General features: G+C 59.6%; 1 protein-coding gene across 3 annotated transcripts in view; it reads left to right on the top strand.

Annotated features, from left to right (window-relative positions):
- The window catches only part of LOC133351328 (diacylglycerol kinase zeta-like), a 46,380-nt gene that overhangs the window by 12,509 nt on the left and 21,241 nt on the right, over positions 1-12,630 (top strand). For 2 of the 3 annotated variants that reach the window (XM_061566432.1, XM_061566431.1), the window contains exons 2-20: positions 2,574-2,685; positions 2,914-3,012; positions 3,613-3,687; positions 5,262-5,318; positions 5,852-5,920; positions 6,306-6,377; positions 6,760-6,876; positions 7,047-7,118; positions 7,248-7,343; positions 8,026-8,108; positions 8,534-8,594; positions 8,744-8,857; positions 8,969-9,106; positions 9,692-9,770; positions 9,885-9,940; positions 10,066-10,128; positions 10,409-10,482; positions 10,817-10,928; positions 11,749-11,948. In XM_061566432.1, the coding sequence (XP_061422416.1) occupies positions 2,574-2,685; positions 2,914-3,012; positions 3,613-3,687; positions 5,262-5,318; positions 5,852-5,920; positions 6,306-6,377; positions 6,760-6,876; positions 7,047-7,118; positions 7,248-7,343; positions 8,026-8,108; positions 8,534-8,594; positions 8,744-8,857; positions 8,969-9,106; positions 9,692-9,770; positions 9,885-9,940; positions 10,066-10,128; positions 10,409-10,482; positions 10,817-10,928; positions 11,749-11,948 (1,749 nt within the window). Of the gene's footprint in view, positions 1-9; positions 1,486-2,573; positions 2,686-2,913; positions 3,013-3,612; positions 3,688-5,261; positions 5,319-5,851; positions 5,921-6,305; positions 6,378-6,759; positions 6,877-7,046; positions 7,119-7,247; positions 7,344-8,025; positions 8,109-8,533; positions 8,595-8,743; positions 9,107-9,691; positions 9,771-9,884; positions 9,941-10,065; positions 10,129-10,408; positions 10,483-10,816; positions 10,929-11,748; positions 11,949-12,630 lie in introns of those variants that run through there. The other variant, XM_061566430.1, reaches the window with a different exon arrangement.

The raw sequence follows: 12,630 nt of genomic DNA, 5'->3' as shown, positions 1-12,630 counted from the left end.
TGGGTGAGTGTGCACAGGTGTATGTGCAAGTAGCTGTGAAAAGGTGTGAGGAGCTGCGCCTCCTCCAATCGCCCTCGTCACTCCTCGTCCTTCTGCCGTTGTGCTGCTCCCTCCCCCCGAGCCGCCTCCCCTCGCTTTCGACTCTCTCCGCGGCCACCTCCCCCTCTCGCGCGTCGGTGACGAGGGACCCGGAGCGGTGGAACAAAGAGGCGGTCTCCTGCGCCCCCGAGTTCACTCCAGCAGCAGGGAGAGCGGCGGTGAGCGCCCGCGCGAGAACGAGCGGCGGCGTTGAGTCCACGGCTCCTCGCGAGCGATGGAAAAGTTCAAGAGACATTTCAAGGGCCCGAGCAGATGGGGGGGTCCGCCGAGTGTCGTGGGCGGCGGCACGGAGAGTCGCGCCGCGCCCCTCGTGAGCAGCAGAGCGCGGCGCCGCTCCAGCGCGGGTCTCCCCTCCGCGTCTCTCTCCGCGCGGCGCAAATCTCTCGCGGGGGTCGCGCCCCCCTCCTCCTCCTCCCCTTCTTCCTCCTCCTCCTCCACGCAGCGCCGCCCGGGCCCGACCCTCGCGGCGGCGGCTGAGGCGGCGACGCCCGCGCCGAGTCCCCTGGCCCGCCGGCGTGGGGTCGTGGTACCCCCCGCGCACCCCCTCTCGGAGCCGCCCAGAGCGCGGCGCCGCGTGTCCGCGCAGCAGCAGCAGACCCCGAGCCCGCGGAACGCGGCGAGGCAACCGAGCGCGGCGGAGCCGGCGCCGTGCAGGAGGAGCAGCGTCTCGAAGGCGAAGCGCGGAGCCGCGAACCCACGCGGAGCCGTGAGCCGCGCGCTTTGGGTGCTGGCTCAGCGCGGGGCCCTGCTCCCCAACCGGGGCCAGGGGAGCCGCGCCTGGAGATCGCACGGCACGGACCGCGTCGACGTTGCCTGGGGAAGCTCCGCGCCGCGGGTCGACTGGATGCAGCTGCTCCTGCCGCCGGGCCTCGGCTTCCCCGAGCGCGTTCGGAGGGGACTGGAGCAGGGGTCCGGGGCGGGGTTCCTGCCTGCACTCCCGGCGGGCAGTAAGGACAGGGCCGACCTCGTTATCGTCGTCGAGGAAACCGCGAGCGGAGGGGGCGACAACCACGCCGCTTCGATGAAGCCGAGCGGGGGAACGGAGTCGGCGGGGGGTCCCTGTGGAGAGGAGTCTCGCGTCGAGGCCCCCGCGCCCCCTCGCGAAGCTCCCCGCGGCGGCGGCGGCGGGGCGGTGCGCAGACCCCGCCGCTACCTGAGGCCACCCCCGTGCCTCCGCCGGCACTCGTCCCTACAGGGGCCCGAGAGCCCTTGCGGGGCCCATGCCGGGGCGCGCCGCGGCCCCGTGGGGAACACCGCGGGGGTTGGCTGCGCGAAGCGCGGAGATGTAGGTCTTGTTGTTGGCTGCGCGAAGCGCGGCATCAGCGCTGCTGGGAGCTCCGGCAGGGCCACCTGGAGGGGCCACGCAGCGGAAACTCTGCGGGGAGGGTGCGTGGGGAGGGGCGGGAGACGCGGCGAATCTCCGTGACGGCAGAGTTGGATGGGAAGCCAGTGCGGTAGTGTCTGTGTGTGTGCGGTAGTGTCTGTGTGTGTGCGGTAGTGTCTGTGTGTGTGCGGTAGTGTCTGTGTGTGTGTGTGGTAGTGTCTGTGTGTGTGTGTATGGTAGTGTCTATGTGTGTGTGTGTGGTAGTGTCTGTGTGTGTGTGTGGTAGTGTCTATGTGTGTGTTATTGTCTATGTGTGTGTGTGCGGTAGTGTCTATGTGTGTGTGTGTGCGGTAGTGTCTGTGTGTGTGTGTGGTAGTGTCTATATGTGTGTGTGGTATTGTCTATGTGTGTGTGTGCGGTAGTGTCTATGTGTGTGTGTGTGTGGTAGTGTCTGTGTGTGTGGTAGTGTCTATGTGTGTGTGTGTGCGGTAGTGTCTGTGTGTGTGTGTGGTAGTGTCTATGTGTGTGTGGTATTGTCTATGTGTGTGTGTGCGGTAGTGTCTGTGTGTGGTAGTGTCTATGTGTGTGTGTGCGGTAGTGTCTATGTGTGTGTGTGTGGTAGTGTCTGTGTGTGTGTGGTATTGTCTATGTGTGTGTGTGTGGTAGTGTCTATGTGTGTGTGTGTGCGGTAGTGTCTATGTGTTTGTGTGTGCGGTAGTGCCTGTGTGTGTGGTAGTGTCTATGTGTGTGTGTGTGGTAGTGTCTGTGTGTGGTAGTGTCTATGTGTGTGTGTGTGGTAGTGTCTATATGTGTGTGTGTGGTATTGTGGTGCGTAAACATCAAAGGCAGCACGACCCACTCCGTCGTGCTGGATGCTTGCTAACAGCACACTCGCCCCACCAGTTTGTTAATGAAGGTATCTTTGTTTTTTTGCACTTTCAGAAGGATGTGTGGCTGAAGAGATGTGTAAAACAAGTATTGTTTGCGTACGAAAACCAATATGGAAGGGATGGTGTCTATGCTGCTGTGTGAATAGTCTCCACTGCCACGCTCAGTGTGCGAGGGCCGAGGGGAGAGTGAGTGTCGCTGAGAGTGTTACCGAGTGAGAGCGAGTGTCGCAAGCCCATGTCCTGGCTCACCGTGCCCCCAGGAAGGCCATCTCCCGCTCAGGGCTGCAGCATCTCCTGGCTCAGGACGAGGCGCTCGGGGCCTTCATCAACGGCGGAGAGCGGATCCCGGCGCGCGGGACCGTGGACTGGAGCGTGCGTGACCCCATTCTCCTGCACTCTCCTCCACTCTCGTGCACTCTCCCTACTCTCATGCACTCTCGCTTCTCTCCTGCACTCTCGTTCATCTCCTCTCCTGCACGCTGCCTACTCTCCTACACTCCGCACTGCACCGTCGTGCACTTTCCCTGCACTCTCCTTACCCTGCGCACACCCGTGCAATCTCCCCACGCGCGTGCGCCCCGTGTGTCCGTGGGGGCGCAGGAGGCGGCGGTGCCCGGGGACCACGTGTGGTTCGACTCGGGGGACTCGGGGGACGGCTGCTGCTACCTGGGCGAGGACGGCTGCGTCGTGCGCACGGTGGTGCGTGCCTCTCCACGTGTCCCCACGTGTCCCCAACCTGTCCCCCACGTGTCCCCACGTGCCTCTCCACGTGTCCCCTCGTGTTCCCACGTGTCCCCAACCTGTCCCCCACGTGTCCCCACGTGCCTCTCCACGTGTCCCCTCGTGTCCCCACGTGTCCCCCACCTGTCCCCCACGTGTCCCCACGTGCCTCTCCACGTGTCCCCTCGTGTCCCCACGTGTCCCCAACCTGTCCCCCACGTGTCCCCACGTGTCCCCTCGTGTCCCGTCGTGTCCCGTCGTGTCCCGACGTGTCCCCTTGTGTCCCCACGTGTCCCCTCGTGTCCCGTCGTATCCCCCGTGTCCCCGTGTCCCCACGTGTCCCCTCGTGTCCCCTCGTGTCCCGTCGTGTCTCCACGTGTCCCGTCGTGTCCCCACGTGTCCCCTCGTGTCCCGTCGTGTCCCCCCGTGTCCCCACGTGTCCCCCCGTGTCCCCACGTGTCCCCTCGTGTCCCCACGTGTCCCCACAAATCCTCACGTATTTCCTCGTGTCCCTACGTATCCCGTCGTGTCCTCTCGTGTCCACACGTCACGGTTCGTCTCCTCTGCCCTGCTCTGCAGAAGTCGATGTCGCGGAAGAAGTGCGCGTCGTGTCGCATCGTGGTGCACGTGGCGTGCATACCTCAACTCGAGCAGGTACCGCTCTCACGGGACTCCCACGGGCCTCACGGCACTCTCACTCCTCTCTTGGGATTCTCGTGGGACTCCCACGGCACTCTCACTCCTCTCTTGGGATTCTCGTGGGACTCCCACGGCACTCTCACTCCTCTCTTGGGATTCTCATGGGACTCCCACGGCACTCTCACTCCTCTCTTGGGATTCTCGTGGGACTCCCACGGCACTCTCACTCCTCTCTTGGGATTCTCGTGGGACTCCCACGGCACTCTCACTCCTCTCTTGGGATTCTCGTGGGACTCCCACGGCACTCTCACTCCTCTCTTGGGATTCTCGTGGGACTCCCACGGCACTCTCACTCCTCTCTTGGGATTCTCGTGGGACTCCCACGGCACTCTCACTCCTCTCTTGGGATTCTCGTGGGACTCCCACGGCACTCTCACTCCTCTCTTGGGATTCTCGTGGGACTCCCACGGCACTCTCACTCCTCTCTTGGGATTCTCATGGGACTCCCACGGCACTCTCACTCCTCTCTTGGGATTCTCGTGGGACTCCCACGGCACTCTCACTCCTCTCTTGGATTCTCAGTGGGACTCCCACGGCACTCTCACTCCTCTCTTGGGATTCTCGTGGGACTCCCACGGCACTCTCACTCCTCTCTTGGGATTCTCGTGGGACTCCCACGGCACTCTCACTCCTCTCTTGGGATTCTCGTGGGACTCCCACGGCACTCTCACTCCTCTCTTGGGATTCTCGTGGGACTCCCACGGCACTCTCACTCCTCTCTTGGGATTCTCGTGGGACTCCCACGGCACTCTCACTCCTCTCTTGGGATTCTCGTGGGACTCCCACGGCACTCTCACTCCTCTCTTGGGATTCTCATGGGACTCCCACGGCACTCTCACTCCTCTCTTGGGATTCTCGTGGGACTCCCACGGCACTCTCACTCCTCTCTTGGGATTCTCATGGGACTCCCACGGCACTCTCACTCCTCTCTTGGGATTCTCGTGGGACTCCCACGGCACTCTCACTCCTCTCTTGGGATTCTCATGGGACTCCCACGGCACTCTCACTCCTCTCTTGGGATTCTCGTGGGACTCCCACGGCACTCTCACTCCTCTCTTGGGATTCCCGTGGGACTCCCACGGCACTCTCACTCCTCTCTTGGGATTCTCGTGGGACTCCCACGGCACTCTCACTCCTCTCTTGGGATTCCCGTGGGACTCCCACGGCACTCTCACTCCTCTCTTGGGATTCCCGTGGGACTCCCACGGCACTCTCACTCCTCTCTTGGGATTCCCGTGGGACTCCCACGGCACTCTCACTCCTCTCTTGGGATTCTCGTGGGACTCCCACGGCACTCTCACTCCTCTCTTGGGATTCTCGTGGGACTCCCACGGCACTCTCACTCCTCTCTTGGGATTCTCATGGGACTCCCACGGCACTCTCACTCCTCTCTTGGGATTCCCGTGGGACTCCCACGGCACTCTCACTCCTCTCTTGGGATTCCCGTGGGACTCCCACGGCACTCTCACTCCTCTCTTGGGATTCCCGTTGGATTCCCACAGTTCCGTACGCCTCTCTTCTCTCCACAGATTAATTTTCGCTGCAAGCCAACATTTCGCGAAGCAGGGACCAGGAGTGCGAGGGAGGTGAATCGCACAGTACCAAACGCACAGACCCTATTACACAGACCCTATTACACATAACCCATCACAGTCCCCATCCCACAGACCTCATCACAGTACGCATCGCACTGACCCCATGGCACAGACCCCGTCACACAAACTCCATTACACAGACCCCATTACAGTCCCCATCAAACAGACCCATCAGGCAACACACAAACACATGCGTACGTGGACACGCGGGTAATATAAAACACGCACAAACAGGCACACACAGGAGCAATTATACGCACGCACACATACACACACGTGCACCCACGCACTCGCGCGAGATGAAAGGGTGGAATCCACGCCGCCTTGATCCTCTGAGAGCCACGCTGCGGGAGAACACGGATTCTACTGACCGTGCGTGTGCCCGCGTGTGTTGCCGTGCCCGCGTGTGTGCCCGCGTGTGTTGCCGTGCGCATGCCCATGTGGGTTCCCATACCCGCGTGTGTGCTGCCTGGCCATGGCCACGTGGATTCTCGTGTGTGTTCCGTGTGACCGTACGTGCGCAGGCCTCGGCTGTGCGGCACCACTGGGTTCACCGTCACAGGCAGGAGGGTCGTTGTCGCCAGTGTGGCAAGGTGAGCGACCAATGCAAGGCATGGGCCTCGTTAAGGGAGGCCGTGCCGCGTCTGAGTAATAATTCACTTCCCTCTCTTACGTGTATGTATGTTGAACTTGTTTGGAGGTGCGGGGAGCAGCCAGAACAGGCAGAACCCCAAATCTGACTCGAACTCTGAAACCTTAACCCTGGCCCTAAAACTCATGATGACCCTAACATTGTTCCTAATACTGATCCAGACCCGAATATTAACCCTGGCCATAAACCAGAACGTCGACCCTGTATTATGTTGAACTTCTTTCGCACCGTACATAGCCAACCGTGATAATCGGATGTGCAAGATCCTGACCCTGCCCATAAAACTGACGTCTGTGCCCCCCGTGCCCCCATGCTCCCCGTCTCAGGGTTTCCAGCAGAAGTTTACCTTCCACAGCAAGGAGATCGTGGCGATCAGCTGCTCGTGGTGCAAGCAGGCCGTGCGTTGTGCCTCCACTCGCGCGCCCACACTCGGGCGCTCACGTCGCCCGCACAATCGAACTTGGCCCTTTGCCACCGGTCACTCTGGGCGGGGGCTTCTCTTGTTCCCACCTCTTGGGTCGAGAGCGTCGCCTCTCCTCCCCGTGCGGTCACAGGCGCTGGGTTATCGCCCAGGCAGATCGTGTGGCATAGCTAATCGGATTACAAAACTGATGACTGACGAGCTGGATTGTTGAGCGACTCATTTGATAAGTGGCTGAAATGATGACTAAGTGACTAATTGGCCGACTGCATGAATTTACGGCTAAGTGAATTTATGGCTGAGTGACTAACTGGCCGGGTGGCTGACTTGACGGCTGGCGGCCGACCCTACCCCCACAGTACCACAACAAGGTGTCGTGCTTCATGCTGCAGCAAATCGAGGAGCCGTGCTCGCTCGGGGTCCACGCCGCAGTCATCGTGCCTCCCACGTGGATCATTCGGGTCAAGCGGCCGCAGGTGCGTCACGGGTCATCGTGAGGGGGCTACGGGCCGTCACAGGCCATCGCGGCCCATCGTGGCCCGTCACGGCCCACCTCGGTCTATCACAGGCCAGCACAGTGATTGCGGTGATGGTAGTGGTTGCGATGATGGCGAAGGTGGTGATGGTGGCAGCGTGCGGTGCGCAGGCCTCTCTCAAGTCGAGTCGGAGGAAGAAGCGGTCTTCCCTCAAGCGTAAATCCAGCAAGAAGGGCTCAGAGGCAAGAACCGCGACCCATACCGCACGACGCTGCATGGCCACCTCGGCTGACCCCACGACGCTCGCGGAGCGGAGGTCACCGCGTTGACCTTGCTCCGTGCGTCCGTTGGCTCCGCGCGTCCGCGTGCAGGAATGCAAATGGCGGCCGTTCGCCGTCAAAGCGGCGGCGTCGCCGCTCGTGAAGCCGCTCGTGGTCTTCATCAACCCCAAGAGCGGCGGGAACCAGGTGGGACCGGCTCCCACGCTGCTCTCAGATGTCCAATTAAGACCGTTCACCTGCGAACCATTCTCACCATGTCTTTTATCAGCGCACCATCATGTATATGGGGGACAGTGCAGTATCCAACTGTTATTCACTCCATCTCTCCGGGCTATGTACTGTGAAGGAGGGTCATTTCCCGAAACGCCACCTGGTTTACATATACACTATTGTGTATACTCTTTGGGTCTTTCGGTAAAGTCACGTAGATAGAAAATTTATCAAAAATCACGACATTTTGATCGCAACACAAGCAATCGTCTTCAGGTGAAAAACACAGCAGGAGAACTGCTGAGGCACTTGTCACTTTACCGAAAGACCCAAAGAGTATCAATTCCTGCAGTCACGAAAGCTTCAAGTCAACTATTATGTATATTTCCCTTTTAAGGCCCAAGTGGAAATGGCAATGCCGGCCAGAAGGTTACGAGTTCAAAGCTTGTTTCGGGGTTGACTCAGCCCACCATCTATTTGTGGGGAAGTCACCAGAGGTTGTCCCATGTAGAGACTCACTCCCACCATAGGTTCCGGGCTGTAAACAGGAGCCATGAGCACCGACACGCCGACGCCGATTCGACCAGCAGCAGCAGGAGAAGCTCGCTTCGAGATTTGTTGTTGGCCGCGCTCACGGCCCGCTCTCTGCCCCCCGCAGGGTAACAAGATCATGCAGAGCCTCATGTGGCTCCTCAACCCGCGCCAGGTGTTTGATCTGGGGGCGGGCGGCCCGCAGGAGGCGTGAGTACAGAGCGAGCACGGCGCACATCAAAGCTCCACACCGCAACGGGTCACGCTACGTGGAGCTGGGTGGTGGTTCGCGGTGTGGTGGCGTGTGGTGTGGTTTGTGGTGCTAACACGTGGTATGATGATACGTGGGGCTGTATGGCGTGCGGCTGTGGGACATGGAGCTGCGTGCTGGTGTGCTCGGTTGGCTGTGAGTAAAGTGGCAGCGTGCAGCTTGTGCGGCTGTGGTGTGAAGCGTTGCTCTGTAGTGCGGTAGATTGCAGTCTGGCGCAGCGTGGTGCGACGTGGTTGCGTGTGACCGGTGCGTTGTTGTGCGGTGTGGTGCCATGTGCTGCAGTGCGTTGCTGTAATGTGTAAGGTGATCAAATGCTGCGTGTCGAATTCGACTCGACAGTGCGGTGTGGTGCGTTTCCGTTCAGGTTGGAGCTCTACAGGAAGGTGCCCAACCTCCGCGTGCTGGCGTGCGGCGGGGACGGCACGGTGAGACGCGCGTCTCTACGTGCGCCGAAGTGCACGCGGCTCGGTGTTTGTTTCTACATGTGGATCTGCGTGAATCTCTACGTGTGTCTCATCGTGCGACTACATCTCCCTCTCCTTGTCTCCAATTCTGTCTCCACACGTGTCTCCAGGTGGGATGGATCCTGTCTGTGTTGGACCAGCTGCAGATCGTGCCACCTCCTCCTGTCGCCATCCTCCCCCTGGGCACGGGGAATGACCTGGCGCGCACTTTGAACTGGGGAGGGGTGCGTCCGAGTGTCCGCGAGTCCGAATGTCCACGCGCCCGAATGTCCACGTGTCCGAGTGTCCGTTCCTTTGGTAAATGTTCTGAACGCCGTGCGTGCCCCGCGCGCCAGGGTTACACGGACGAGCCGATCTCCAAGGTTCTGTCCCACGTGGAGGAGGGGGCCACGGTGCAGCTCGACCGCTGGAATCTGGACGTGAGGCCCAACCCGGACGTGGGGCGAGACGAGCAGGAGCAGGGCACCTCCAAGGTGGTGGAGCCACGCGAACCTCATGGAGCATGCAGCAGGAGCACCACATTATTACATAGAAATGCATCGCCTCTTGTAAGCCCTCAACTCTCTGCCGACTCTTGGAATTCCCAGCCTTGGGAGGGATTTCCCCGATTAAGAGCAGGTGCATCAAATCGGGCTGGAGTTGATTACATAACAAGCAGGCCTACCTGACTGGTGGGAGAGAGCCATGGTTAATTAACTCAGCCGAAGTTACCGATGGCTGCTGCTGATGGTGATACTGTTTGCAAACCTGTGTTCTTGTACTATGTATGTTGAGCTTCTTTCGCACCATACGTAGCCAACTGTGCCAATCGGAGGTGCGGGAGAAAGACAACAAACTAAACGCAAAAAGCAGTTTTCAAGAAATGAGTTTCTTTAACAACAGAGTGCGCAAAGAGCCCTGCTGTAAAGTTCACCGAGCGGTGCTGAATAAACCCTTGCGCCGAGCCACGTGAAGGCTGCTGCAGGAGGCTGGCGCACGCCTGTGCATCGCTGGACAAACTCGTTCCCAGCAGCGCCTCATTGAGCTCCCCTTCTCTGCCGCCCCCTAACCCGAACCAGCTGCCCCTGGACGTCTTCAACAACTACTTCAGCCTCGGCTTCGACGCGCGGGTTACCCTGGAGTTCCACGAGTCCCGAGGTGAGGAGAGCCCCCACACCCCCGTCGCCCGGCGTCTCCCCTCCGCATCTGGGTCCACGCCGCGTCGTGTCTTTTCGGAGCTCACCGCGTGCTTCCCGTGCGTTTCCGTTACAGAGGCCAACCCAGAGAAGTTCAACAGCCGCTTCCGAAACAAGATGTTCTACGCCGGGGTGAGGGGGCTTTGAGAGCGCGCGGACGGGAGATTGCAGAGAGCCGGCTGGGGCTCGGTGGACACTGGGATGCTCTCTGTGCTGCGGTCTGTGCTGGTGTGCGTGCTGTGGTCTGTGCTGTCTAGGCCGCCTTCTCTGACTTTTTGCAGAGGAGTTCCCGGGATCTTGCAAAGCACGTGCGTGTCATGGTGAGTATGCACCGTGGTGAGTGTCGCATTGGTGTCACGGTGAGTGTGTATCGACGTCAGTGTGTGTACAGTGGTGAGTGTCGCATTGGTGTCACGGTGAGTGTGTATCGTGGTGAGTGTCATGGTGAGTGTGTATCGACGTCAGGGTGTGTACCGTGGTGAGTGTCATGGTGAGTGTGTTTTGTTATCGCCGTCTTCCCCCAGTCCGCCGTTCACTTTCGAGGCCCTTGCAGTCTTGCACTGATGACCCCCCCCCCGCCCCGCCCCCCTCTGCGCGCAGTGCGACGGCGTGGACCTCACGCCCAAGATCCAGGAGCTGAAGCTGCAGTGCCTCGTGTTCCTCAACATCCCCCGGTGAGACGCGCGCCACTCGCCCGCTCGCTCCCTCGCCCCACGACCTCTGGGTATCCGCGTGTCTCTGCGTGCAGTGCCTCTCCACCCCCGAGTGTTAGCGTGCCATGGACGTGCTTCGTACGAGAGTAATCACGTCTCGGAGTTGAAGACATTGGCATTGAAAACGACAGCTCGGATGCGATTGCTGAGCCAGGCATGTTGATGGTTTCACGATGGACGAAGACCATCACTGTTAAATGTGACGGGAGGAGCCGCGGTGCTTGCAGCCCCGTGTGGCATTGCCGTCGATGGTTGTTGTGTCGACGTTGTTCGTTGATTGTGATCGCCCCGCCAGGTACTGCGCAGGCACCGTGCCCTGGGGTAATCCGGCCGAGCACCACGACTTTGAGCCGCAGCGCCACGACGACGGCTACATCGAGGTCATCGGCTTCACCATGGCGTCCCTCGTAAGGACCAGGCAGTTAATTTCGATTCGTTTGCACTGACGCTGACCGTACAACACTAAACGGTAAAAACGGTGACTGGGGGATGCGTCCCTTGGGCAGAGCGTTAGATCTCCCCGAACGGTGCTCGATGATCGGACCAAGATGGACACGCGCTAAATGAACTAACATGAACTCGCACTGCATCGGTAGTCGTGAATATCTGCCACCATGACACGATCTGACCCCCCCCCCACCTAACACTCACTGAGGCAGCGCCTCACACCGTCAGCGGCTGTTACACGATGCGCTCTGGGCTAATGACTCGTTCAGTAGAACGTACCACGGGTTTTCTGAATGTGTAGAAAAGGAGATGCGTTGGTGTTTAATTGAGCGGCCAAGGTGGTGGTAGTGGTCAACGCACTGGACTCGCGATCCAGAGGTTGCCGGTTCGATTCCATCTCCCGGTGCGACAGTTGAAACAATGGGGGCGAGTTTCTTAAATCTCCGCCTCCTCTGTTCACCCCACTGTGTAAATATTTCTACCGCAGTTAGTTGAACGGCAGGTCATGTGTGGTGGGGTAAAGTATGGGTATGCCCGCCTGCTGCAACACGCCGGTCCATGTAGAAGAGAAGACCAAGTACCCTCCAGAGCTACCCCGAGTTGAGGCCTTTATGCCAGCAATAGCGTGAGCTAGCACTTGCAGGGCTGCGCATGTATCTCACATTACCATCTTTGCCGTGCTGTTTGTACATTCGCACAAGTCTGTGAATTCGCGACTCCACCTTTCAATGCAATCGACCACCGGTCCCAGTGCCGCGTCTGTCGTGGTTGCGGCGGCAGGCGGCGCTGCAGGTGGGAGGCCACGGCGAGCGCCTTCACCAGTGCCGCGAAGCCGTCCTGGCCACGCTGCGCACCACGCCCGTGCAGGTGGACGGGGAGCCGTGCCGCCTCGCGCCCTCCATCATCCGCATCTCCCTGCGCAACCAGGCGCTCATGGTGCAGAAGTCCAAGCGGAGGGCGTCCGTGCCTCTGCTCACCGAGTGAGCCGGCGCTCACCTCACGTGCACCTCGCAGAGACCTGGCATGCACCTGCCAGACACCTAACACAGCTGACATGCACCTGGCACACACCTAACACGGCTGACAAGCACCTGGATCTCGAACTATATCTCATACACATCACATTCGCGTGCTCATTCGCGTGCCCTGTGGTGGACCCACGCTGTAAAGACACAATCACTCTGCATGACCCAGGTGTCCCAATCCCAAATGTTTTCCACCGTTTGTCATGGGATGAGCTGAGTGAGGGTTGCAGTGATGTCCCTGTGTCCATGTGTCTGTGTCCATGTTTGTCTCTCTTTCACTGTATTTGTATATCTGTGTCCTTGCGTGTCCATGTGTCTTGTAACTCTGTGTATTGTGTGTCCGTGTTGTACATTTTTCAACATGTTCGTGTAGTGAGCCTTTGTTTGTCCATGTTTCTCTGTGTCCATAATTATGTCTCTCTTTCACGGTGTGTATGTCCACGTGTGTATTTGTGTGTCCATGTGTCTGCTTGTTTCTTTGTTTATGGGCCACCTTCATGACTGTGGCTCGTGCAGCTGCATGAGCCAATCGACTCTCCATTGGCAATGTGGTAGTTGTGGAGAGAGTTGAGGAGTTCTCATTCCTGTGCAGTGTGCGCATGGCCGTGTCAAGTTTGGTGAGAGGTCTAACTTTGAA

Source organism: Lethenteron reissneri, chromosome 37, assembly GCF_015708825.2.
Source record: "Lethenteron reissneri isolate LAM-NWPU_2019-01 chromosome 37, ASM1570882v1, whole genome shotgun sequence".
Classification (NCBI taxonomy): domain Eukaryota; kingdom Metazoa; phylum Chordata; class Hyperoartia; order Petromyzontiformes; family Petromyzontidae; genus Lethenteron; species Lethenteron reissneri.
The sequence above is the reverse complement of the archived record's forward strand: the minus strand, read 5'-3'. Positions and strand labels throughout refer to the sequence as shown.